Here is a 25727-nt window from a genome sequence, read left to right as displayed (position 1 = left end):
TTATCTATAGATAGTTACTCCACTGTCTCAAAATAAGTGTTGCCCTGGCAAAACAAATTGCTCCAAAATATTTGTCGCTTTAGAAACTTAAAAGACAAAAATTAATATATTTTTTCAACTATATCCTTATACTCCATTTTTTTAATAGTGTTCATTTTTCAAAAAAGGTAATTTAATAACTACACATTATATTTATTAATTTTTTTGAATGAACATAATTTTTTATTAAGATAACACTTGTTTTAAAATGAATCGGAGTATTTGACAATGATGTTGAACGATTATGAAGAAGTAAAACGCCAGATTAAAGTTATCAATCATTCTGTTTGGCCCCATTTATGTTAGGTTTTAAGGTGGCCAAAGGGGTAATATAATAATATGCGTACACTGATGCTTTGTGCCTTGAGAAAACAGAAACTTCCAAATTCCAAATGATTGACATACTACATTCAAACATTTATCAGTCTGAGAATTCCTATTACTTTCAAACATTTAATAAATTAATAGAGTTATATTACTTTTTTTCAGATATTATTCTTAGTATTAAATAACTATATAAAGTAACAGTAGTTAACTTTAGAAATAAGCTAGCACCCAACACAACAAAAAATACACAAGATTGAATCAGTTTCCCCCTCTAATGCAAACTATTTTACAACTTCTATGTTTTTTCTTCGATTTATCATTGGCATTGCATGAGTTGACATCGTAATTTCTTAACATCAGAGTGTTTGAGAGGCTTCAACATGAACATCTGAGCCCCTTCTTCCATGAGGAATTTGCAAAATCCTAGTTGGTGAAAAGAGGATGTCGTATGGCTGTGATTGATAAACAGAGTATATTTTGTGATGACCTACCATGTTATCACGCCATTTAGGTGCCACTTGGTATAATTTTGTTCATATGAAAGGCTTACGTAAGAAGGAGACTAACAGTTATGGAAATGATCTAGAAAATTATGGACATTTACTGGGATAAACTTAGATTAGATCTAGAGAGAGAAATTATTTGTAAATATTGAGAGACTTGTGTAACAATTATTATTTATACACAGCTTTTAAATGATTAGTATAAATAGAGGATCATTCATCTGTAAATCATCAAGCAAACAATTCAAGTTCTCTCTAATACATATCTTTCTTTAACAATTCGTTTGTATTCTTTCTATCATTTTCTTAGCGATTTCTAATGTCTCAAACTGATTTTACATAACAAAACTGTGAAGGAGTTAATATGCTTTGAAATAAATTTCACTTTACCCCCAAGTGGCAAAAAATATTGACAGGATCAAACAAGTGGGGCACTTTGTAATGTCTTTAAATAAAAGTTGATATAACAAGTAGCAGTGAATGCATCTGTATTTTCTAATCTTACCTTAAAATTTTGTAGTTGCCTCCACATCTATCAGAAGCAGTACTACTTTTATTAGTAAACAAATATAATGATTGTCCCCTTGGCCTTTGAGAAAAGAATAAGTCCTTTTTTTTTTTGTAATTGTCAATATCAAGTAAAGCACCTACCTATAGCCACGTTCTGACTTTTAGTCCAATTGGATAAGACCTATGATACATACAGCTATTCTCCACTGAAAGTCAAGGTTCATATATATGCTCTTTGCCAGAGTCCATTATTCTTCATCAAACATCTAATCATTGGTTTTGCATATTGAGGAGAAAGAAGAAGAAGAAGATGGGTCATGACGGAAAAAGAGATGGTTCAAAAGTATTGGTATGTTGTTGCTGCCCTTTTCCTTGTATTGTAGTGTCCTCTACATTCTCTGTTTTGAAGAGGTGCCTCTTTGTCGTCTCTTTCCCTCTTTTGCAATGCTTTGGATTGGATGAACACAGACATCAACATCATCACCACACACATTTCTGACTATTTAAAACAACTGATTTTGAATTCATAGATTAACTTCTCAACATGTATTCTGCTAGTTTACTTGTGAGCTATTGTTTGTTTATCTTGAAACAAAATGAATTATTACACAAGGCAAGGTTCAAAAATATTACTGTCACGATCCAAAACCTGTGTAATGACTTTTATTTTTTTTCATGAGGACAAGTCAACCTAAAATTCAATGAAAAACGGAATAATGCTAAAGTTAGGAGATAAAAGACATAAACAAAAGCAAAGACATTCAAATCTACAATAAACATCCAAAACCTGATTGTCACATGTACAAGTCTCTAGTAAAAACAGAATTGAAAAATAAGTGCAAGTCTCGATGTATTTGTTTCTCAAATAGAACAAAGCATAAGTAAAAGGGACAAGGGAGATCGCCCGACGTCAACAACTACCTATCAAGTCACCTCGAAGCCTCGGAGGATAGAACAAAACTCACACACAGTCTGAGCTCAGAACCTGCATAGGTGTAGAAGTAAGGAGTGAGTAGCAACAACACGATACCCAGCAAGCAAACAACTAAAATTAATCAAAGCTAAATAAAATACAAGTACTCCTGTCATAACAATCGAACCCCTCAAACTACAACCTGTATAGAAAATCAGCCCAGTCTAACAATTCTAATAGCATAAGTATATATATCACCAACAGTACAGTTCAAGTCTCAGCCAAATCACATCAATTAGTAGTATAATTACGGAGACAACAAGGGGTAAACACAGTCCACAAATGGCAAAGATGTATAATATGCAATGTAATACAATACAATGTCATGTATAGTGATGCATGTCTGTGCTAATAATATACATCCACTAACTAGCAGGGCGGAACCCATGGGGCCACATATGGATCATGTATCCGCTGGAATCATTTTTCTTCGACATAAATATCAATCGTCGGAACTATTTTCTTTCGGTATAATCATCACTCGCCGGAACCCTTTCTCTTCGGCATAATTCTCAAATCAATTCCATCTCAATATATCAAAACCAATGCAAATAGACAATGTTCATGTAAATCACAATAATAGAATGATATCAACAAGTCATAACCCATGTCACAACAATCTATTCACATTTCCACAATTAGTTAAAGGCTTAATCATATCGAACACATCATATAACTCATCAAATTTGTCATTTTATTACCCGACTCTTCATTATTAAGTTCAATCACAATAGTCAAATAATCCTGAATCACTTCCCATTACTCCCCAATATACAAAACAAGAATACAAGATCTTATAAGCTTAAACGAAGGTTTAGAAGTTCATTTGTCTCGAATTTAACTCCAACTACTCTGAAATTTGAGCCTTGCCCTTACGCCAATGCCCCAAATCAATAAAATCTAGTCAAATATGAATTTTCAATAAGAATGCGAGTTCAACGACAACCAAAACATAATTTTGAAAAATTGGGTTGAAATCAATGCAAAAACCCGATTCCAAAAATGAAGGGTAAATTTGAAAACTTTTACATAAATACGTTACCCAAAGCATTTGGAAACCAACTGTGAAAACTGTTTCGAAAACGGAGATGAAATCAGTCTATAATCATCAAATTTACAAAAAATTGTGTTCTTGAGAAAACCCTCAATATCTGAATCTGAAACTCTGACTCAAATCTAAAATATTTCTTGAAAAAATATCTTACCCATGTTTAGGAAAGTTCAAATATGAAATTTCATAAAAATGGAGTTAAAATCGACCATGAAATCTTAAATTTATCAAACTTTAACTTTATCAGAAAAAACCAAATTATGTGCGGTTAATATGATGAAAATAATCGATGAACCAACAAGTTTATTCCAAAATCAGTTTACCCATAACACAAGGATCCTAAATATATCTTTTTCATAAAAAACGGAGTCCAAATCGATAAAACCTCAATTTTTTCCAAAACTTTACGGATAGGAAAAAAAATCACATGAATAAATCATGAGAAAATGTCAAATTGAGGATCGGATACTAACCCCCATATTAAATCGAGAAGAAGGACACAAGAATCACTTCATTCTGAGCTCTAGAACTCCCGATATGCTCAAAATACCAAATGAACACGATCTGAAATTTATATACCTGTACAACTCTATTTTCACCAGAAAACCTTCTTAAATTTTCACTAAAACAACCTTAACTTCCTCATACGGTAGCGAAATAACCCGATTTTTTTTTTCTAAATGTCTTAAATAATGATATGATTGCAGTTTATCAACCACTCACAAGACCACCGAGATCTTCGACTTAGCTCCCGCTCGGTTCAATCGAAACTCAATTTTGTACTAATTTGCCCAGTCAAATATTTTTTTTTCTCGATAAATAATTATTTCATATTTTGCGATAAAATTCCAATCTAGGCTTAGCGAAAACACACCAAAACTTTCAGATTAGTCCTATAATTCATGTTCAAAATTTTAGATGTTTCGGAATAATTTTTCAATCTTTAAAACAAATAATGAACCTTTTTGTTTCCATAATTTATTGAAACAACGCCAAAGCACCCAAGAAGCTTAAATACTCACCCAAAACTTATCCGTAACTTTCCAAACACAAATTCAAGGTTTCCTTAACCCGAAATCCAATTAGTCGCAACTAACTTTAGGCCTAAAAATATCAAATCAAGCTCGGGATCTCTAAAAATTCAACCAAGATCACTCCTAGGCCTAAAATCATCCCCGAATCCAACGGGATCGTCGAAATTCTATTCCAATAATTAGAACTCTGAATATTGACCAAAGGCAACTCTATGATCAAAAATTCAATAATTTCCAACTTAGGACCTCAAATCCACATTACAACTCCAAAATTAATTCCGTCAACTTTTCTAGACCAAATTCCACATTTCGAACTTGATGAAATTAACAGAATGTCATTCTGAGACTCATAGTTCTGGTTGGTATTAAAATCACTTTTGAACACTTTAAACCTTTAAAATCTCAAAACTTTCAAAAAAACTCAACTTTTCAAAGAATTTTTCAAAACTAACTTCGAGAGAACTGGTCGATCATGACTGGGGACAACTACTGAGAGGGTTAAAACCGTCATTTTGCAAAAATTACCAAAAATAACTTTTAAGGTCATTACAATTTCTATTATTCTGTTTTGTTGGAATTTATTTTATGGTGTGTAGATATGTGTCATTGTCATTGTATTTTCCAGCTACAAATTTGTCCTTGCCAATAAGAATGTGTGGTTTTTAAACCATTCCTCAATTCCACGTTTGTCTTTTTTTTGCAATCAAATTTTGTCATTATTAAAGAGCTTTGATTAAATTATAAAAATGATATTAGGATTCAAAGTAGCTCAGTTGATTTGGTTTATTACCTTGAATTTTCACTTTATTGCTGCGCGTTCAATTCGATGTACATCGTGTTTCCTTCCTCTTACCCCCCAAATTTATTTATTTTTTTAAAAAAAGAAGATTAATTATAACGCTCTGCTATGTTGAATAACTAAGAACTGGCGTTCATAGTGTTGTTGTCTGAAATTACCATCTTATAAACAAAGGTGGGAAAAAGGAAAGAAATTCAGTAGCGAAGATTCCAGTGATTGCTTTTTGTGATGATGGAATCAGTACGATTTTATCTAGCTATAGTTACTCCTCCATTTCAAAATAAGTGTTACCTTATCAAAAGAAATTGTTCCAAAATAAATATCGCCTTATGAATTTAAGACAAAATTAATATATTTTTTCAACTTTATCATTATGTTCCATCTTTTTAATAGTGTTCAATTTTCAAAAAAACATTTATTAAATAGAGGTAATTTAATAAATTACATATTATATATATATATATATATATTTTTAATGAACATGATTTTTTGCTAAGGTAAAACTTGTTTCTAAAGGAACTGGAGTATTTGACAATGCTGATGAACGATTATGAAGAAGTAAAACGCTAGATTAAAGTTATCAATCATTCTGTGTTCTGGCGGAAGGACGCAAACCCGAAAACAGAGAAAATAAATAACATCAAATTTAACGTGGGAAAACCCTTCAAATCGAAGGTAACAACCACGGGATCTTCGAAATCCGAATTGCTCCATTATAACAATAAGAGAGTTACAAATATTCTCCTAAATGGCTACACAATAATTGTCAAGCAAAGAGAAGCAATAGTTATATCAACAAAAGTAATAGGAAGAAAATCACCCAAAACAGAGCTACTGCTCGGGACCTAAACTGGAATGTTGCTGACCTTCAAATCCGATCTCCACCGTTCAAATCAGACACTAAGATGTTAGGAGCACTCATTAAAAATTTCAATCCGATCCAACGGTTAATGAATCGACAAATGCAATTTGAAGATTTCTGGTCGGAGAGGCAAAACTGCTGCGAAAACATCTTATTCTTCTATTTTCTTTCTTGTTGAAAACTCTCTCAAAACCTCTCTTATGTGCCTAATGTCTCTCAAAAATACTACCAATGAGCAATTGCTTAATTCTCTCAAATCATCCTATTTATAGAGTAATATTTTTTCTAAAGCCAAAACCAACTCTAAATATGATTATAATTTTAATCCTTCTTCAAATAGAATTAGAAGAATTATTCCAATCCTTTTACAAATAGAATTAAGCCATGGCCTTTCGATGGAGAACATGGTCATAGCTCAACATTCTATTTGGCCCCATTTATGGGTTTTAAGGTGGCCGAAAGGGTAATAATATGCCTCCTTGATGCTTTGTGCCTTGTGAATACAGAAATTTCTAAATTCCAAATGAAACATACTACATTCAAACATTTATCATTCTGAGAATCCTCATAACTTTCAAACATTTAATAAATCAAGAGAGTTATATTACATTTTTCACATACTATCTTTAATATTAAATAACTATATAAAGTAACAACAGTCAACCTTACAAATTAGTTAGCACCCAACACAACAAAAAAAAAAAATACACAAGACTGAATCAGTTTCCCCCTTCTAATGCAAACTATTTCACAACTTCAATTTATCATTGGCATTGCATGAGTTGACATCGTAATCTCTTGACATCAGAGTGTTTGAGAGGCTTCAACATGAACATCTGAGCCCCTTCTTCCATGCATCTGATCATTTCACATGTATTTATTTGATTAGTTACATATCATGACAAAGTTCAAAACTCGAACGTTTTTGGTAATTAATGAAAGATAGCCATTGATAAACTTACTGATCAATTCGAGTTGGGATATTCTCAGATGACATAATAACAACCGGTACATCCTTCAAAATCGACGATTCCTGCTCGCATTTCAACTTATTTAAAAACAAAAACAACTCTCGACGAAAAACTAATTAAAGAACATTTTTCTTCACAGAACGTCGAACTATATATTAATTGAAGACTACCTTTATTTTCTTAAGCAACTCATAACCAGTCATTCCTGGCATGCAATAATCTGTTATTATCATATTAACCTTTGAACCCTATTGAAATAAACACAAAAAAAGGGGAAAACAAAAAGATCATAAACATTAGTAAGGAAGAAAAGCAAATAGAAAGATTGATAATTATTTAATTAATTTGAAAAACAATATAATTACATTGTTATTTGTAGAGTGCTCCTGATCAGCTCCCAATCCTAAGTACTCCAAGGCCCTCAGACCATTTTCTGCCGTAGTCACTGAACCCAACTCACAAATTTTAGAAATTAAAGATCCAATTTTCATCTAATACTCACATGATGTTTCACATTCGAGGAAACTAGCCCGACTAATCAAGATTTATGTTGATAGAGGACTACATCGCCAATTATTTTAGGTTAGTTAGCACTACATGTTATCTAAAATAGATAAAATTATCTTTTACTAGGTATAGATGAATCAACGCGAAGCAAGCTAAGGTATTAATAATAAATAATGCTTTCCAGAACAATTTTCCTATTTTTGGAAGAAAAGAAAAAGAAATAATGAGAATGAAAAAAATTACTGAGTCCAATAAAAGTCTACATCAAAGGATTCGAAAAGATATGAAGGAGGCAGTGTGATCACGTATTCATAAAAGTTTGGCATATATTAAAGGTTGACCCATAAGTAATATTACCATTCCTTGAGGTAATAAGAGGGATAGGTGTGATGAATACAAAACTTGAATTAGTGAATCTTGAATTTCATTAAACCTATTATTACTCCTACTTGATAACAACATATCCCGTGACAATTTACGGAATCGTACCCTATGTTATGAAAATTGAGAAATTATACTGGATAGATGCTCGATTCAAGTAAAGAATATCGAAAATTAATATATAAAGCTAATACAGTGTAATAGCGAAAAAACTCATGCCAAAAACAGTAGAAACGAGAATCCTATATATGTAATAATTGTGTTAACTTAATTAACATAAATATGCATATTTATCATTTTCTTCTTGGTATGTTATGTTTTGTGGGATGGTTTTTCTTGCATGTATAAATATAGTATAATGCCATGCTTGAGAAACATTCAAGATTCAAGATATACATTATTGTGGCATGTGATGTGAAAAATTAACAACACAAATTAAAATGAGAAGAAATAAAAGTAGTAATAACTATTACCTTTGCAAGAGGATTTCTTGAGTAATTTTTCGACAAGTTTTCTATCAACAAGATTGTCATCGACAGCCAGAACATGAGGTTCTTCATGAGCAGGACAAGATTTCCCCATTCTACTTGAAGAAGAAGAAGAATAAGAATAAAAATCCATTCTTGTCCTTTGGCAGAATTATTAACACACAAATAAGGATAAGAAGAAGAAGAAGAATCAAATTGTGTAGAGAAAAAAGGCAATATATATATAATTGGTGGGGGTATTTAAAGGAAAAGAGAGATTCTTGGAATTTCTTGGGAAGATGAAGAAAAGATTTTGAACTAGTGGGGATGTTGGATTTGGGTGTGTGTTTAAGGCAAAGAATCACCAAAATTAAAAGGAAAATCAAAAGGTTTTGTCACACATGTTTCGTCTTGTCAAATTTTGCTTCTCTTAATTCTCCAGAAAATTAAGATTTTTTTGGTCATTTATAAAATGAATAGATCATAAAAATAAAAATCTATTATAAAAAGGCTATAAAACAAAATAAAATTATAAGTGATCTAAAAAATTAATCCACCCAAATCCTCTCCTTTCTATTCATATAAATATGTAATAAATATTATCAATATCTACTACTGTTTTCTCAGATACTCCCTCCAGCTCATTCTCTTTTCTTTTTAATTAAAAAAAAAAGAAAAAAATGGGGATAATAAAAACTTATTTAATTGTTCAGTATTTTGTTAAAAATAATAGAGGATTTTGAAAGGAGTATCTTTAATAATGGGGACCAAATCTAGTTGCTTGTCATTCTTATGATACTCTACAACAAAGGTCACCCACCTTATTATATACCAAATCCAAAAAAGGTGTGTTTGGTATGAATATAATCAAAGTATTTTTCAATTTTCACAATAAACTGTTAATTAACACTTAATTTAAATGTACTGATATTTAGTTGCCATAAAATGACTTATTTATGCAAGCAATGGAATTTGGATTTTCTAATTCAGATATGCATTTAGTGGGTCTTTTCACTGCACTAATTAATATTGTATACGTTTTTAGCTTCCAGATTTTGTGCTCATTCAAATTTTGTGACTACTATAATGCTTTTTGTCGCACTAACAAGAGTGAATTTGAAATAAATAAATCCTTTTTGTTTTTCTAAATCAAATATTTCAAACAAATACAATTTGTTAATATTTGAGATTCAAAGGACTCCTTTAATTTCAAAATAAATGAATTTGACATTTTTTCTATGGTCTAAAATAAATGGTTTTTTAAAAAATAAATCAAGGATGTATTAATTAAATTTTCTCAAAATTACCCTTCTCTTTAATGAATTTTCAGCTATCTCTAATTTTAAGAAAAGTTTAAGAAAAAAAAAGAAGATAATAATGACTAATTATTCTTAATGTCACTAACTTTCGCCATATACAAAAATTCATTTATTTTTGAAGGGAGGGAATACCAACTAAAGCATATTGAAACTCCACTTTTTATGAACTTAATTAATTAATTAATTGATTCTTTTGGTGAAGGGTAATTTACAAAATACAATTAATACATATTTGAAATTTAAAATTTATTTATTTATTTTGAATCATAAAAGAAATGCCAAATATTTATTTATATTTGAATGAGGAGAGTAGTAAAGATGAAACTCATTAAATGTGTATGAGACTGAAAAAGAGCGGTTTATTTTCCCCCAAAAACGGAAGGGAGGAAGTCACATTAGATAGGTGAATGAGAATTTTCTGTATCTTTATATCGAAGTAACAAATTTTTTAGTGAAGGGCATTCATGATTTAGATAAAAATTTATCTAAATTAAAAATTAAAATCAAATTAATTAAATTAATTTTATTTGGATTTGACTTGGTTTGTTTTTAGGTTTTTAAAAAATGATAATATTTAATTTAATTTGGTAAATCAATAATAATTGGTTTGATTTTGATTTTGTTCAAAAAAAAATTAAAGAAATAATCCAACCAAATCGATATATATATATATATACATACATACATACATACATACATACATACATACATAATATATTATTTTTCATCAACAATTTTAAATATCTTAAATATTTTTTCATTAAAACTTATTTATGAAAGCAAAAATGTCCAAGACAAGATCTAGGCCAAATTGTAGAATTTTGAAGCTTTATTCAATGCAGTGATCAAAAGCTCTATAATTTCAACCATTTTAACTAGTTTTCTTTTTGAATGAATTGTTGTCTTTTTTTTCCCTTTGAATGAATCACTTTTTTAATTTTTGTATTATGGTTAACCGAACAATCGAACTAAACCAAACTAAAAATCAATAACAACCAAATTGATAAATTTAAATCATATTTAAGTTAATTTAATTTTAATAATTTAAAAATCAATTAAATTGATTTGATTTTAGTTTTGAGAATAACTGATCTAAATCGACTCGTGAACACCCAAGTGCATGCAGTTCGATAAATGAACTAATTAAAGGTCTCACGTGCTATAATTAGACTAAGAATATATAAAATATATAGTACGTAGAAGTTGATAATATCTTCAAGAATTTCAAGATATTGGCAAGTATCCGGCTTATTTTGTTGAATTATTTGGTGTATTTTTGGTATATTTTTAAGGGGCAGCCCGGTGTGTAAAATTCCCGCTATACGTAAGATTCGGAGAAGCCATAACTTTATCGATTACTTCAATACTCCCATTCTTTTTGGTGTATCTTTGTGATATATATTTCCTTGCTAATAAAAGAAAGAAATTTATAAAGTATAATTGATGATTCGTCATTTGTATCATTGCTTACATGTGTATATAAAAAAAATAAGTTACCGTAACTATATTATACTTATTTTATTTGGTACGGTTTGGATATGTCTTTCATTAATATTTAATACTGTTATAATTTCCGTCTTTCATCACTGCTATCATTTCTGGGAATTTTCATTGCACTCTTCTATAGTGATGTCGTTGATTAGACGGCTTATTCGAAAAAAGTAAAAAAGTAAAAACTTATTCGAATCCCGGTATATACTAAATAATGTGTATGCCATTGTTTTATATATACAATTTATTATTTAATATATATTTTATTTTGATTTATTTTAACTAAATAAAATAACATAATTCGATGGTGTTCATGATTCGATTTTGAATCGTTTTAGGGTAACAACAACAACAACAACCCAGTGAAATCCCACATCGTGGGGTCTGGGGAGGGTAGAGTGTACGCAGACCTGACTCCTACCAATGTAGGACGGCTGTTTCCGAAAGACCCTCGGCTCAATAAAAGTATAGAACAAGGTTAGACAAGAATATTAGAGTAAATAAGTAGATAATGAAAACGATCCAAACAATAGTATAATCAAAGCACAAAAAACAGTAGATATTATTATTGGATAATAACATAAATACCATAAATAACATACAGCAGAGTACCAGAAATCATAGTGCGTTAATACGCCTACGAATAAGGGAGAATAAAACCACTATGAACTAGCTTTCTACCCTAATGTGTGTCCTCCACACCCTCCTATCTAGGGTCATGTCCTCGGTAAGTCGTAAATGCGCCATGTCCTGTCTGATCACCTCTCCCCAATATTTCTTCGGCCTACCCCTACCTCTTCTGAAACCATCCATGGCCAGCCTCTCACATCTCCGCACTGGTGCCTCTGGGACTCTCCTCTTCACATGTCCAAACCATCTCAGTCGCGTTTCCCGCATCTTGTCTTCCACCGAGGCCACTCCTACCTTTTCTCGAATAGCCTCATTTCTAATCCTGTCACTCCTGGTATGCCCACACATCCATCTCAACATTCTCATCTCGGCAACCTTCATCTTTTGCACGTGGGAGACCTTAACTGGCCAACACTCTGCCCCATATAACATAGCTGGTCTAACGACCACTTTGTAGAACTTGCCCTTAAGTTGTGGTGGCACCTTCTTGTCACATAACACACCGGAGGCAAGCCTCCATTTCATCCATCCTGCCCCAATACGGTGTGTGACATCCTCGTCGATCTCTCCGCTGTCTTGCATGATAGAACCAAGGTACTTAAAACTACTTCTCTTTTGGATGGCTTGGTCCCCGAGCCTAACTTCCGCGCCAACCTCTTGAGGTGTCTCACTGAACTTGCACTCTAGGTACTCTGTCTTGGTTCTACTCAGCTTAAACCCCTTAGACTCCAAGGTGCGTCTCCAATCTTCCAGTTTAGCGTTAACTCCGCTGCGAGTCTCATCGATAAGGACTATGTCGTCCGCAAAAAGCATACACCATGGCACCTCACCTTGAATTTGTCGCGTCAATCCATCCATCACCAAGGCAAATAGGAATGGGCTAAGAGCTGATCCTTGATGCAACCCCATCATAACTGGGAAGTGTTCTGAGTCCCCTCCTACTGTCCTTACCCTGGTTTTGGCACCCTCGTACATGTCCTTGATCACCCTTATGTACGCTACAGGTACACCTTTAGCCTCCAAACATCTCCATAGTATCTCTCATGGGACTTTATCGTAAGCCTTTTCCAAGTCGATGAACACCATATGCAAGTCTCTCTTCCTCTCCCTATATTGCTCCATCAGTCTCCTCATAAGGTGGATGGCTTCTGTAGTTGAGCGTCCTGGCATAAATCCGAACTGGTTCTCTGAAATAGACACGCCTCTCCTCACCCTCATCTCTACCACTCTTTCCCACACTTTCATAGTATGGCTTAGAAGCTTAATACCTCTATAGTTGTCACAGCTCTGGCTATCCCCTTTATTCTTGTAAAGCGGGATCATGATGCTCGATCTCCATTCTACGGGCATCGTTGCCGTCGTAAAGATGACATTAAATAACCTAGTCAGCCATTCCAAACCTACCGAGCCCGCACTCTTCCAAAATTCTCCAGGGATCTCGTCAGGTCCGGTCGCTCTTCCCCAGCGCATCCTACGAACAGCATCCTTAACCTCATCGACCGTAATACTCCTACAACCCCCAAAATCGTGACTCCTTCCTGTATGTTCCAAATTTCCCAACACAATTTCTCTGTCCCCTTTGTCATTCAAAAGTTTATGGAAGTATGACTGCCATCTTTGTTTGATAAGGGTCTCCTCTACCAATACTTTTCCGTCTTCGTCTTTAATGCACTTCACTTGATCCACATCGCGTGCCCTTCTCTCCCGGGCCCTGGCTAGCCTGAATAATTTTCTTTCCCCACCTTTCTCTTCCAGTTCAGCATAAAGACGTTCAAAAGCTGCCATTTTCGCCGTTGCAACCGCCAACTTCGCCTCCTTCCTCGCTATCTTATACAGTTCTCCATTCGTCCACTTCTCCACCTCATCCTTGCTCTCCATCAACTTAACATACGCCACCTTCTTTGCTTCCACTTTCCCTTGCACTTCTCCATTCCACCACCAGTCCCCTCGATGCCGACTACGACTACCTGTCGAGACTCCTAGCACTTCCTTTGCTACAACCCTAATAAAACTAGCTGTCCTATCCCACATATCGTTCGCATCCCCACTACTATCCCAGGCCCCCATATCCTTCAATTTCTCTCCCATCTCAAGGGCACTAACCGTTGTCAAACTCCCCCATCTGATTCTAGGTTGTTCTTCCCCGACCCTCCTCGTCCTTGTCATCTTTATCCCTAAATCCATCACTAAGAGCTTATGTCGGGTTGTAAGGTTGTCGATCGGGATGACCTTACAGTCTTTGCACAAACCCTTATCATCCTTCCTGAGGAGTAAAAAATCTATCTGAGTTTTAGCCACTGAACTACGGAAGGTTACCAAGTGATCCTCCTTCTTTGGAAAACTCGAGTTGGCTATCACTAACCCGAAAGCTCTTGCGAAATCCAATAGTGCGGTTCCTCCTCCATTTCTGTCCCCGAAGCCAAAGCCCCCATGCACATCATCATACCCTCCCGAAATAGATCCGATGTGCCCATTGAAATCCCCTCCCACGACAAGCTTCTCAGTGGGTGGTATGCCTCCTACTAACTCGTCCAACTCCTCCCAAAAGCGCCTCTTATCCTCCTCGCATAAGCTCGCTTGCGGCGCATAAGCACTAATAACGTTCAACGTGATCCCTTCAACGACCATTTTAATCGACATCATCCTATCATTGACTCTCCTAACCTCCACCACCTGATCCCTTAAATCACTGTCAATTAAAATGCCTACCCCATTTCTATACTTCGATTTACCAGAAAACCAAAGCTTATACCCGTCTACCTCCTTAGCTTTAGAGCCGACCCATTTTGTCTCCTGGACACAGGCTATATTAATCTTCCTCTTCTTTAGAATCTTAACCAGTTCTATGGATTTACCCGTTAACGTCCCAATGTTCCAAGAACCTATTCTCAGTCTAGACGCTCCTTTAACCCACTTACCTCTCCTTACCCTCGTCCCCGTCCATGAGCGAGAACATGACCCTAGTCTACCATCACTATCCAAAGCCACGAAAACACGCACGAACTAGTAAATTATTCACAAGTCTAAAGTTGGCAAGATGCAACAATTGGTGTATGATCAAAAAATATATGAAAATCGGAGGTACCAACTCCAATCGAAATGAACCTGGTTCACGCCGGAAAATACTGTTAACGCCGAAAACAATAAATCTAGGCCAGATCTGAGAGAGATGCACGATTTGTATCTCTGATTTGCGATGGTAGAATTTTTGGAGTAGATTTGGCAGCAGTGCGTGGATTTTTGGCTCCTTCTAGGTCACTGATTTTCAACCTCGCCGGAGTTGTACAGATCTGTACACCTGCAAAACAAAGAAAAAATAAACAGGTAAAGGGGAAAAGGGGAAGTCCCAATTCAGCAATGAATCCTCAAATTTCGCAACCCTAATTTTGACTGAAGAAACCCAGCAAAAATTATTCACACCAAATTGTTATATTGTTTGTATATAACTTATAGATTTGGTTCGATTGTTTTAACCAAGTTGTTATTAATAAAATCAAACAAACTAAATATTATCAAATTTTTAAAAGATTTATCTAAATTAGACCGAAATCAAATAACAATCGATTTCTTTAATTGATGGATGTACTTGCATAACATATACTACGTTTGTTTCTATTTATATGATTTTTTTTAGTCAATCTAAAAACAAATATACCTAAAAAGTAGATATAATTAAGTATGAAAGTAATGTTTGGGTGGTGTTTGATTCATTCTCTCTTGAAATTAGCATAATTGATATCATGTTTGTACATCTTTTAGTTGTTATATATATATATGAAATTCAGCATACCAATATCATATTTGGTTATTTATTTGTAATCCCGCATAGCTAATATATATATATATATTATGAATTAATTTATATAGAATATTGTTTTATGTAAAATGAAAATATGAATAACTAATAAATAAATAATTAAATCTTTAATTAATACTAATACATGCATCATTCTAACCAAAAATCTTAAAATATGCCTTTCTATAGATCATGGCAATGACATATATGCTCACGAGACCATGATTAAGTTTTCTTTTATCAATTCACATTCAAAATTGACTTATCAAATAAGTCGTAATTCATAATATATTATATAGTACATTAAAGAAGAAACACTCTTTATTAATAATTGAATTCTGATTTGGAGTTTAGACACAAAATCATAGCGTAAGAGAGTAAAGGATTGTTAATAGTAAGAAGTTTTCATATCCAACTTGAAGTTGGCCTAGTCAAGTATGAAAATTGGCCAACACCAATTTTCACCCAAATTATTATCAATAGGTGCTAGGGGAGGGCATAGTTTGGGCCAACCTGGTTTTAATCAAAATTCATTTTTTTAAAAAAATATTTGGTTTGAATTTTAGATTATAAATTGTACTTTAAATTATATTTTTAAATTTATGAATTTACAAGAATTTAATAATTTTTATTTATATTTTATATATGATAAAAAATTATTAAACACACACATATATATAATATGAACTCAATTATTATTATTATATATTAATTAAATTTTTTACTATAAAAATTTAAAAACTTCAAATTTCAAATCTAATAAAAAAATCATAACTTCTGTGTACATGGCAATTGCCATGTGCTTTGACTGCAATTGTACAATGAAAACTCAAATTGATTGTGGCAAGCGTGATCTGTTGATTGATTGATGGGATTTATTTCTTTAAATGTGGCAACTTCTTTTTATGTGGCAACATAGTAGAGGTGAAATTAAGATTTTAATTTTATGCATTCAGAAATTCATAATGAAAATTTTAAGTGATAATAATTAGATTTTAAATTTAATATTTATATATATTTAATAAATTTATTAAAATAAATATTTTATTTAAATAAAATTTACTGGATTTAATTAAACACACATGAATTTCTAGCTCCACCTCCGCTGCATTATCAAGATAAATGATATTCATGTGACGGATGATGTGGGTGACCACTAAAGATGAAAGTGACAAGTAATGATTTTACCAGCAACTATGACCCATGTTGTGGATGACAATTTTCTTATCTAAAATTTCAACTTTAAATTAAATTAAATTAAAGTTTGACTTGTTGTTGATGTTTATCCACATTTATTTTTATTTATTTACAATGAATTATGTATTCCTTTTAAAATTTAAATTATAACAACTAAGATGCACATTTTATCATAATACTTAGTATAATTTTAATGAATTTGATTTTTTTTTTAGTAAATGAACACTTAATGTAATAAGTAAAACAAGAAGCAAGTTATCTTTTTCTTAATATACTAAAGTAAACACTAGTAAAAACATATTTAAAATTGATCGAGCGAAAAAATTAACTGATCAATCTGTTTAAGTCCAAATTTTAAAAAGATTTTTAAGAAAATTGATCGACACCAGTCGATTGTTTTAACACAAAAATTCAAAAATATTACAATATCAATCCGAATTCGATTAATGTCCCATAAAATAACGATGGATGTTGATCGATATTTTTAAAATAAATAAGAAAATTATTTGTTTTAATTGACTAGACTTGATCAATATCATGATACAAAGTGGGCTGATCATTCAAAGCAACAAGGAACGCGAGTTGTATATTTGGTTTTGGTAAGAAAAAATTAAAAAGATGACTAACCAACATCTAATGTTGATCAATATTTTTGAAATAATTGAAATTCACTTCTCCCATTCTCTCCGGCTCCCTTTCTCTCTTTCAAAGCCTCCATCACTGTAAAAAGGTTCAAACTATAAAGAGGTAAGCACGCAAAAATTACATGATGAAAAACGAGCAAAATTGAAAAGGGAAAAATTAATCTTAACCCGCTAAATTTAACTTGCATTATTATGCCATATTTAACATTTCTTCCTACCTTTACCTTGCTCCATTGAGTCTTCTTAAAATTACTAGTGCTTTTTTTTATTTTGCAATTTTTTAAACTTTATTTTGAACTTTTTAAAACTTTCGAATTAGTGCTCATTCAATCATATATTCACTTCATCGCAAGATACTTTAAAAAGATGCAAGGATTGTGTTACTAATATTATAATGCATATTCAAAAGATAAATAAATGGCATCGCCGATATTTTAGTTCAATTTACTATTACTAGGTTAGTCTTTGTAAAAAGCCAAATGATGATGAATAAATCAAATATATTTAATTTAGTTTCCATCTCTCTAGAATAGGGTTTGAAAAAATAGAAAATAAATACTATTTAATTAAAGATATAAATTCAATTAAATAGATATTGTTCGATTGCTTTTAAAGGAAGAAAGGAAAGTGGCAAGCCGCATGCTTTGGGGGTATGAATTATAAAGAGGTATTTGTCTAGAAATATTTTTCTTTTATGGGGCATGGATTTAGTTTTTCCTTCATTTTAATAGATATAGTCATAAAATTAAAATTTGACCTTCCATATACAATATAATTTTTTGATGAAAGAGATTCGGGTGAATCCCCTCACCTCCACATAGCTCCGCCCCGCTCTCATCCTCTACACCTGAAATATCGACACAATATCGAAAATACTTCAACAGTGTCATTGCTCCCTTCCAGTCTCATCCTCCTCCAATCCGCCCCAATAGTTTAGTGCGCTAGCCGCTGTCGAACCACTCCCTTACCTCAATCGAGTAACTTTTTTTTCATTTTCTTATACATATTGTTTGATTAGTAGTTTTTGTTAATGGCTATCTATTAATTACATTATTTTTACCTATGATTCTTTTTTAGATCAGGGTTTAACTAATTACATTGCATATTTCTTGTTGAAGTTAATTTTGTTAGATTAGAATTTAGAATTAAAGCATGAATTTAACCTTGACTTTGAATTGAACCTCAAACCTTGGATTGAATTTTGAAACCTTGATGAATTTTAACAAGTATAACTTTGAAGTGAGCTTCTAATTGAATTTTGAACCTTGAATCATGAGTTGTATTGAACTTTGAATTATAATAAATTTAACTTGAATTTAACTACCACAAGTACAGGCAATGCTGCTGGTAAGAGTAGCATCAACACAAGGTCCAAATCCTTGAAACCTTGATGATGAATACAATATGCTGAAATACAAGGAGTATTAATACTCAAGGTGCCTTGGATAAACTTCAAAAACTCAAGGATTACCACACCCTTTCTATGCTGGCAATTCTTGAACCATTTGCTAACCAATCACACCTCAATCATTACAAAAATCAACTGAGAATGGACCGTGCCATCCATAATCCTAATAACAAGATTTTGTTATTTAGGAATCAGGATGTGGATTGCCATATTATAGATCAAGATGAACAGCAGGTCACTTGTGATATCAAACATGTAGCTAGCCCTATTCCTCATATTATTACATTTGTTTATGCCAAGTGTAAAGATTACATGAGAAGAAGTCTCTGGGATAAAATGCTGCAATATGCTGATACAGATAAGCCATGGTGCATTATTGGAGACTTTAATGTGATCACTGATGTGGAAGAAAAGCTAGGAGGGATACCATACAACATGAACAAAAGTTTTGAGTTTATAAGTGTAATTGAAGCATGTGGCCTCACTGACCTGGGCTTTCATGGTCAAGACTTTACCTGGTGCAACAACAGGGACATGGATGTAAGAATCTAGAAGAGGCTGGACAGAGCCATGGTGAATGATAAATGGTTGGAGTTGATGGCACTAACTACTGTGATTCATATTGCTTCTACAGGTTCAGATCACTATCCTCTCTTACTTGAAAGTAAGGACACACAGAGTAATCCAACCAAATAATTCAAGTTCCTTAACTGCTGGGTAGAGAATAAAACATTCCTAGACACTGTTAGAGCTTGTTGGGATAGACCTATGGTAAGAAAATCCTATGAGAATTTTCCATCAGAAGCTTAAAAAGGTCTCTAATACTCTTAGCAAGTGGTCAAGACAACAATATGGAGACATATATGCCACGGTCAAAGAGTTTGAAGAAAGAATACAGAAAGCAGAAGATGCTATCATCCATGATAATTCAGAGGAAAATAGAACCAAGCTGAATCAAGTGAATGCAGAGTATATCAGACATTTGAAGATTGAGAACTCCATTCTTAAACAAATAACTCAGCTGTAGTGGTTTAAGAATGGAGATGCCAACTCCAAATACTTTCATGCTATCATAAGGGGAAGGAGAAGAAGATTATTCATTCATAAAATCACAGATGACCAAGGAAATACCATTCAAGGTGATCAGAACATAGCTACTGCTGCTTGTGATTACTTTGAGAGAATCTTCACTGGAAAAGAAGAGCTGATCAATGAAGATATTCTGAAGTGCATCCCTAACAGCATCATAGACCAGCAAAACCAAATACTCAATGTTATGCCTACGAAAGAGGAACTGAAAGAAGCTGTGTTTTTATTAAGTGAAGTGTCTGCTGTAGGTCCTGATGGAATCAATGACAAGTTCTTCCATACTTGCTGGGACATCATCAGCGAGGAATTGCTAAAATTGGTGATACAATTCTTCTGTGGTCATTATATTCCCAAGTACATCACTCATGCATGTTCAGTCCTACTCCCAAAAGTAGACCATCCTAATAAGTTATCAGACTTCAGGCCATTAGTTCCCATTTTAACTCAACTAATCTTTGAAAACCCGTCAAGTTTTGTTAAGGGAAGAAGCATAGCTAAAAACATTATGTTGGCACAGGAAATCATTCATAGCATTAAAAAAACAAAGCTTGGAGATAATGTTGTGATCAAATTAGACATGGCCAAAGCCTATGACAGGGTGTCTTGGTCATTTATATGCCTAGTCATGAGAAGAATGGGATTTGGAGAAGTATTTATTGATATGGTTTGGAGGCTAATGACAAATAATTGGTACTCAATTATTGTGAATCGAGGTAGGCATGATTTCTTTTACTCTACAAGAGGTCTCAAATAGGGAGATCCATTATCTTCAGCCCTATTTATTTTAGGTGCTGAGGTACTCTCAAGACTGCTCATTAATCTTCATCAACACTATTTGTATAAAGGTTTCCACATGTGGAAGAAGGGTCCATTGATTAATCATTTGAGCTTTGCTAATGACATAATTATATTCACTTCAACATGTAGATATTGTCTCAAGTTGATCATGAAGACATTGCAGGTGTATGAGCAAACTTCAGGCCAGCTGATTAACACAGAAAAGAGTCAATGTATGATTCCTTTGAATACTCATCCTAAGATCACTGAAATGGTCGATTCTATCACTGGTATCAAACCAACCCATGGCCCTATTACTTATTTGGATGTCCCTTATATATTGGAGGTCAAATGATCATTTACTTTACTAGTATGGTATCCAAAGTTACCTCCAGAATCAAAGGATGACAAACTAGGATATTGAGCTATGGGGGAAGAGCTGCTCTTGTCAAATCAATGCTGCAGTCCCTTCCAATTCACCTGCTATCTGCTATCACCCCTACTATCACTACCCTCAAACAAATTCAGGCCCTTATAGCAAACTTCTTTTGGGGTTGGGACAAAGAAAAAAGAAAATATCATTGGGCATCTTGAGAGACTCTTAGCTATCCTGTTGAAGAAGGGGGTATTGGTATGAAAAATATATATGATGTGTGCTTAGCCTTACAGTACAAATAGTGGTGGATCTTCAGATCCAAAAAGACATTATGGGGAGAATTTTTGAAGGCCAAGTACTACAAAAGGGCACATCTAGTGACCAAGAAATGGCACACAGGTCAGTCTCTTATGTGGAAGCACATAATGACAAACAAGATTGATATTGAGCCTTATATACACTGGCACATCAACTCAGGCACATGTAGTTTTTGGTGGGATGATTGGTTGGGAATTGGACAACTAGCTAACCACAACAACTATTTACCTAGACTCAACAATAGTACTGTCTATGAATACTTCATGAATGGGGTTTGGAATGAAGCCAAAGTGAGACAACATGCCCCTCCATAGATTATAAATCAAATTCTCAACATCTCTATCAACTACAATCCTAATATGAAGACCAGGCCTATTGGAAACCCAACTCTCAGGGAGATTTCACATGTGCATCTGCTTGGAACTTGGTGAGGAAGAAGAAGAACAGAACTCTCACCAACAGTAACATCTGGCACAACAACATACCCTTCAAAGTCTCTTTTTTGCTATGGTGAGCTTTCGAATTCAAGTTGCCTACCAATGACAGACTTGTATCATTTGGATATGAACTTGCTGCATGTTCTTGCTGCTATAGGGAAGGTATAGATGACATAGATCACATTTTTGTCTCTGGATATTTTGTACAACACATTTGGAAGCATTTCTCAGGGTGCTGGGGCCTACGACACAGCAACACCCTTCTAAAGAATTTATTTATGAGGTGGTGGTTGATCAAGACTAACAATGACATGCATAAGCTGCTTATCCAAGCTACCCCTATCTTTGTATGTTGGAACCTTTGGAAAAACAGATGTGCTTCCAAGTATGAAGGCAAGAAATCTAGCTCTTCTAGAGTTATATTCTCTATTGTCAAAGACTTATATATGCTGGCCATTAATTCTTTCCCTAATATCAAAGTGCCTTGTAAATGGAAAGAATTTGTGGATATGGTGGAAAACAGCAAACATGATACAAGTGTGATCCAGGTCAGATGGAACAAACCCCCTCCTAACTTTGTTAAGCTTAATAGTGATGGAAGCACCATCAACAACCCTAGAAAGATAGGAGCAGGTGGTATACTTAGAGATCATAAAGGGGAGCTGATATATGCCTATGGAACTCCACTATGAGAGAGATCTAATAACCAGGCAGAGGTTCAAGCTGCAGTAATGGAAATTACTTGGTGTATTCAACATGGATATAACAGGATAATATTGGAGACTGATTTAGAAATATTAGTGGAATGGTTGAAGCACAAACTTATACCACCATGGAGCATGATTTAGTACATTACAGAGCTCCAAGAGCTTGTTAGATTGTTGGATCAGTTCCAATGTAACCATGTATATAGTGAAGCAACTTTTCAACAGACACACTCTCAAAATACAACCATGAAATTGCTAATACTCACCATTTCTACACTTATCAGCAACTACCTCATGCAATCAGAGGATATGTCAAGATAGACAAACTAGAGATTGTTGGATTAAGGAGAAGAAAGCTCAAGAAGATCAAGCAACCTCCATGATAAGCTGCAGTTGGATTAAACTTCTTAATGTTATTTTCATCATGTATATTTCCAATTACAGCTTCAACTTATTTCTTGTAAAGGGGAGAGTCTCCCTTGTTTATTACTTTCATAGAATAGCCAACTTACCACTAGAGGCAAGGAATAGAGTAGCTGCTTCATCTATGTTTTTGCTTTGCAGGTACATGGCTAACCTGCAATACTTGAGCCAATACTTGGAATTGCTTTACTTGATTCCTTGTGCAGGGTTAGAGTATTGTAGCAATTGGTTATGGAGTTATAGCAAACTTACAGCCTCTGCAAATGATAAGAAGTTGCTGATTGACATCAACAAAGATGCAACAATTAGCAGAACTGCAGCTATACACAGCACACCTACAACACCTCAACCAACATTTGGATTTCTTTCCTTGGGTTTTCCGCTTTTCCTATTTGTGTAGGCATACTCAGGACTTGCAGATGTAGTGGGACTTAGCAAGCAATTGCATAGTGCAACAATGGACAACTTGGAGCCTGCTTTGGAGATACAAGAATGATGCACATCTACAGCACTAGAACCAATAATGGGCAACTGCAACAACATCTAATTTACACAATAATTTACATAAATCCAATACACCTTGCCTTTTTTGTTAAGCTTGATATAGTGTGTTTGTCAACAAGATACAATGCCTAAATCTCCAACATCACCAAAAATGGACTTCATACTTCTACAACTTGGACAAACTCAGTATGACAAGACTAAGAAAGACAAAGATGAAATGAATGATCTCGATTCATGGAAATTGGAAGGTTCGTATACTTGTTCTTCTTCAATTTAGCTATGTATAAAATGTAGCTTAGTTGAATAAGACTAGTGTAGGCTCTTTCTTGTATTCACATGGAAGGGGAGAGTCTCCCTCATTTACATTTTTTTCTTAGTCACATTGTATCGAGAGGAGTCCTCTCGTAGGTTAATGCTTTTCTAGTAATTAGGAAGCACTGTATTATATCGGGGATGAGTTAACCGACCTTAGTAGGTTGGCCAACTTATGAACTAACTTAAGAACGGAGGTAAGGTTTATGTCCCGTTCTTGTATTTTCTATTTTATGTATAATAAGGCTTGGGGGTATGCGGCTCAACCCCTGGCTGTGTACGAGAGGTGGGAGCCTCGTGTAGGGTCTGTTCTCCAAAAAGAAAAAACCTTGAATTATAAGAAATTAAAATTGAATTGAATGTTAAATTATAAAAAATTAAACTTGAATTGAACCTTGAAAATATGAAATTAAACTTGAATTGAACCTTGAATTATAAAAAATTAAACTTAAATTGAACTTTCAATTTTGAGTGTCCAATATTAAACATAAGACTAACATCAAGTATGGAATCTAAAGTGTTTGAATTTTGAATTCATAAATTGTAGTAAGTGTTGAATTTTGAATTTAAGATTAGTATTAAGATAAGCTTTGAATCTTAAGAATCATCTTGAGTGTTCAATCTTAAATTTAAGATTAGTAATAAATGTTGAATTTTGATAATTATTACAATAAAGTAATAACTTAAATAGTATATTATATACTCTACAATTTAGTAATATCTTAATATATTTTCTGTGCTATTTGTGCAAATGAAACATCGTAGTTGGATGGATAATAGGAACTATTCTCAAGGTCAGGGGATGAGGGAGGAATTTGTATAATGTGTCCATGAAATTATTAATTATGTAATGATGCTTAATTCATTTCTAACTGAACAGTTGTGTCACGATCCAAACTAGGGCCTAAATGTGACACGAAGATTTCCAAAAAAAGCCCAATCAAGCCTCTTAGTATATCATAAGTATACAGAAGGTAAGAAATAAGAGGAAACTCGTAAAAGTCCAAGAAGACATAACATAACTAGAGAAAATTAAGACAACATAGACTCCTTACACATATATCCAACATTATTCAACATGACTACATAGGCGGGGATTAGGACATGTTTCTAGATCACCCTTAAAGAAATTAATGGCATGACATGGAAGAGTCTCACAATACCATCATAGTCTAGATATGATAATAAGAGGAGTTTGCCTTCGAAGCATGAGGACTCACCACTCAAATTTTCAATAGATCGACAACTAGCCACAGAAAGAGGATGGAGCGTCCGTTCCTACATTATGATATAATGTAAGCAATGAAGTATGTGTTAGTAAGTTTGAATGTTATAAGTATTTAGGCAATGCAATGCATAATAAAACCATGTTTTGCAAATGAACATTTGAAATAGCATAATGAAAGAAGTAGTAAAATCATAAGTACACATGGGAAAAGTCAATGCACAACAAACCATAAAAGTATCATGTAAGAGTAAATGATAGGATTAGTCATTTAAAACATCATAATGACCATACATATGTGGATATTAAAAGTCATTTTGAGAGCCATAAGTCTTTGTGAGAGATACCGTTAACTGACATAAACTATGTGAGTTATTACATGGAGTCCGGTGTTTACCTTACACACTGAAAAGAGAGGGTCCATACTTGCCAAGGTATGAACCGTGATGACTAAGTGAATCCACTAAGCTATTATGGAATCAATACTCAACTAATGTGTAACCTTTTCCAAGGAATCAAGCCTCTACTAACGGGTGATCCTTCTTCTTACGGTGGCACATAGTTTTGGGATAATGGAATTTCTACTGAAGGCCTCATGCCTCTACTAATGGGTGAGCCTCTATCCCAAGGTACACTAGGTGTTAGGTCAA

The 25727-nt window shown here is 33.6% G+C and overlaps 1 protein-coding gene across 2 annotated transcripts; it reads right to left on the bottom strand.

The window, feature by feature from the left end:
• Positions 1 to 6644: 6644 nt before the first annotated feature.
• Positions 6645 to 9321, bottom strand: LOC129899090 (two-component response regulator ARR17-like). Of its 2 annotated transcripts, XM_055973893.1 has the most exons (6): positions 9245 to 9321; positions 8431 to 8543; positions 7435 to 7514; positions 7240 to 7317; positions 7061 to 7131; positions 6645 to 6956 (listed from the first exon to the last, which is right to left on the bottom strand). In XM_055973893.1, the coding sequence occupies exons 2-6, from the start codon at positions 8537 to 8539 to the stop codon at positions 6863 to 6865; spliced, it is 432 nt and encodes a 143-aa protein (XP_055829868.1). In that variant the 5' UTR covers positions 8540 to 8543; positions 9245 to 9321; the 3' UTR covers positions 6645 to 6862. The 2 variants fall into 2 exon arrangements, with proteins under 2 accessions (XP_055829868.1, XP_055829867.1); XM_055973892.1 differs by lacking the exon at positions 9245 to 9321 and having other exon boundaries at positions 8431 to 9078.
• Between the last annotated feature and the right edge of the window lie 16406 nt (positions 9322 to 25727).

Source organism: Solanum dulcamara, chromosome 8 (assembly GCF_947179165.1).
Source record: "Solanum dulcamara chromosome 8, daSolDulc1.2, whole genome shotgun sequence".
Classification (NCBI taxonomy): domain Eukaryota; kingdom Viridiplantae; phylum Streptophyta; class Magnoliopsida; order Solanales; family Solanaceae; genus Solanum; species Solanum dulcamara.
The sequence above is the reverse complement of the archived record's forward strand: the minus strand, read 5'-3'. Positions and strand labels throughout refer to the sequence as shown.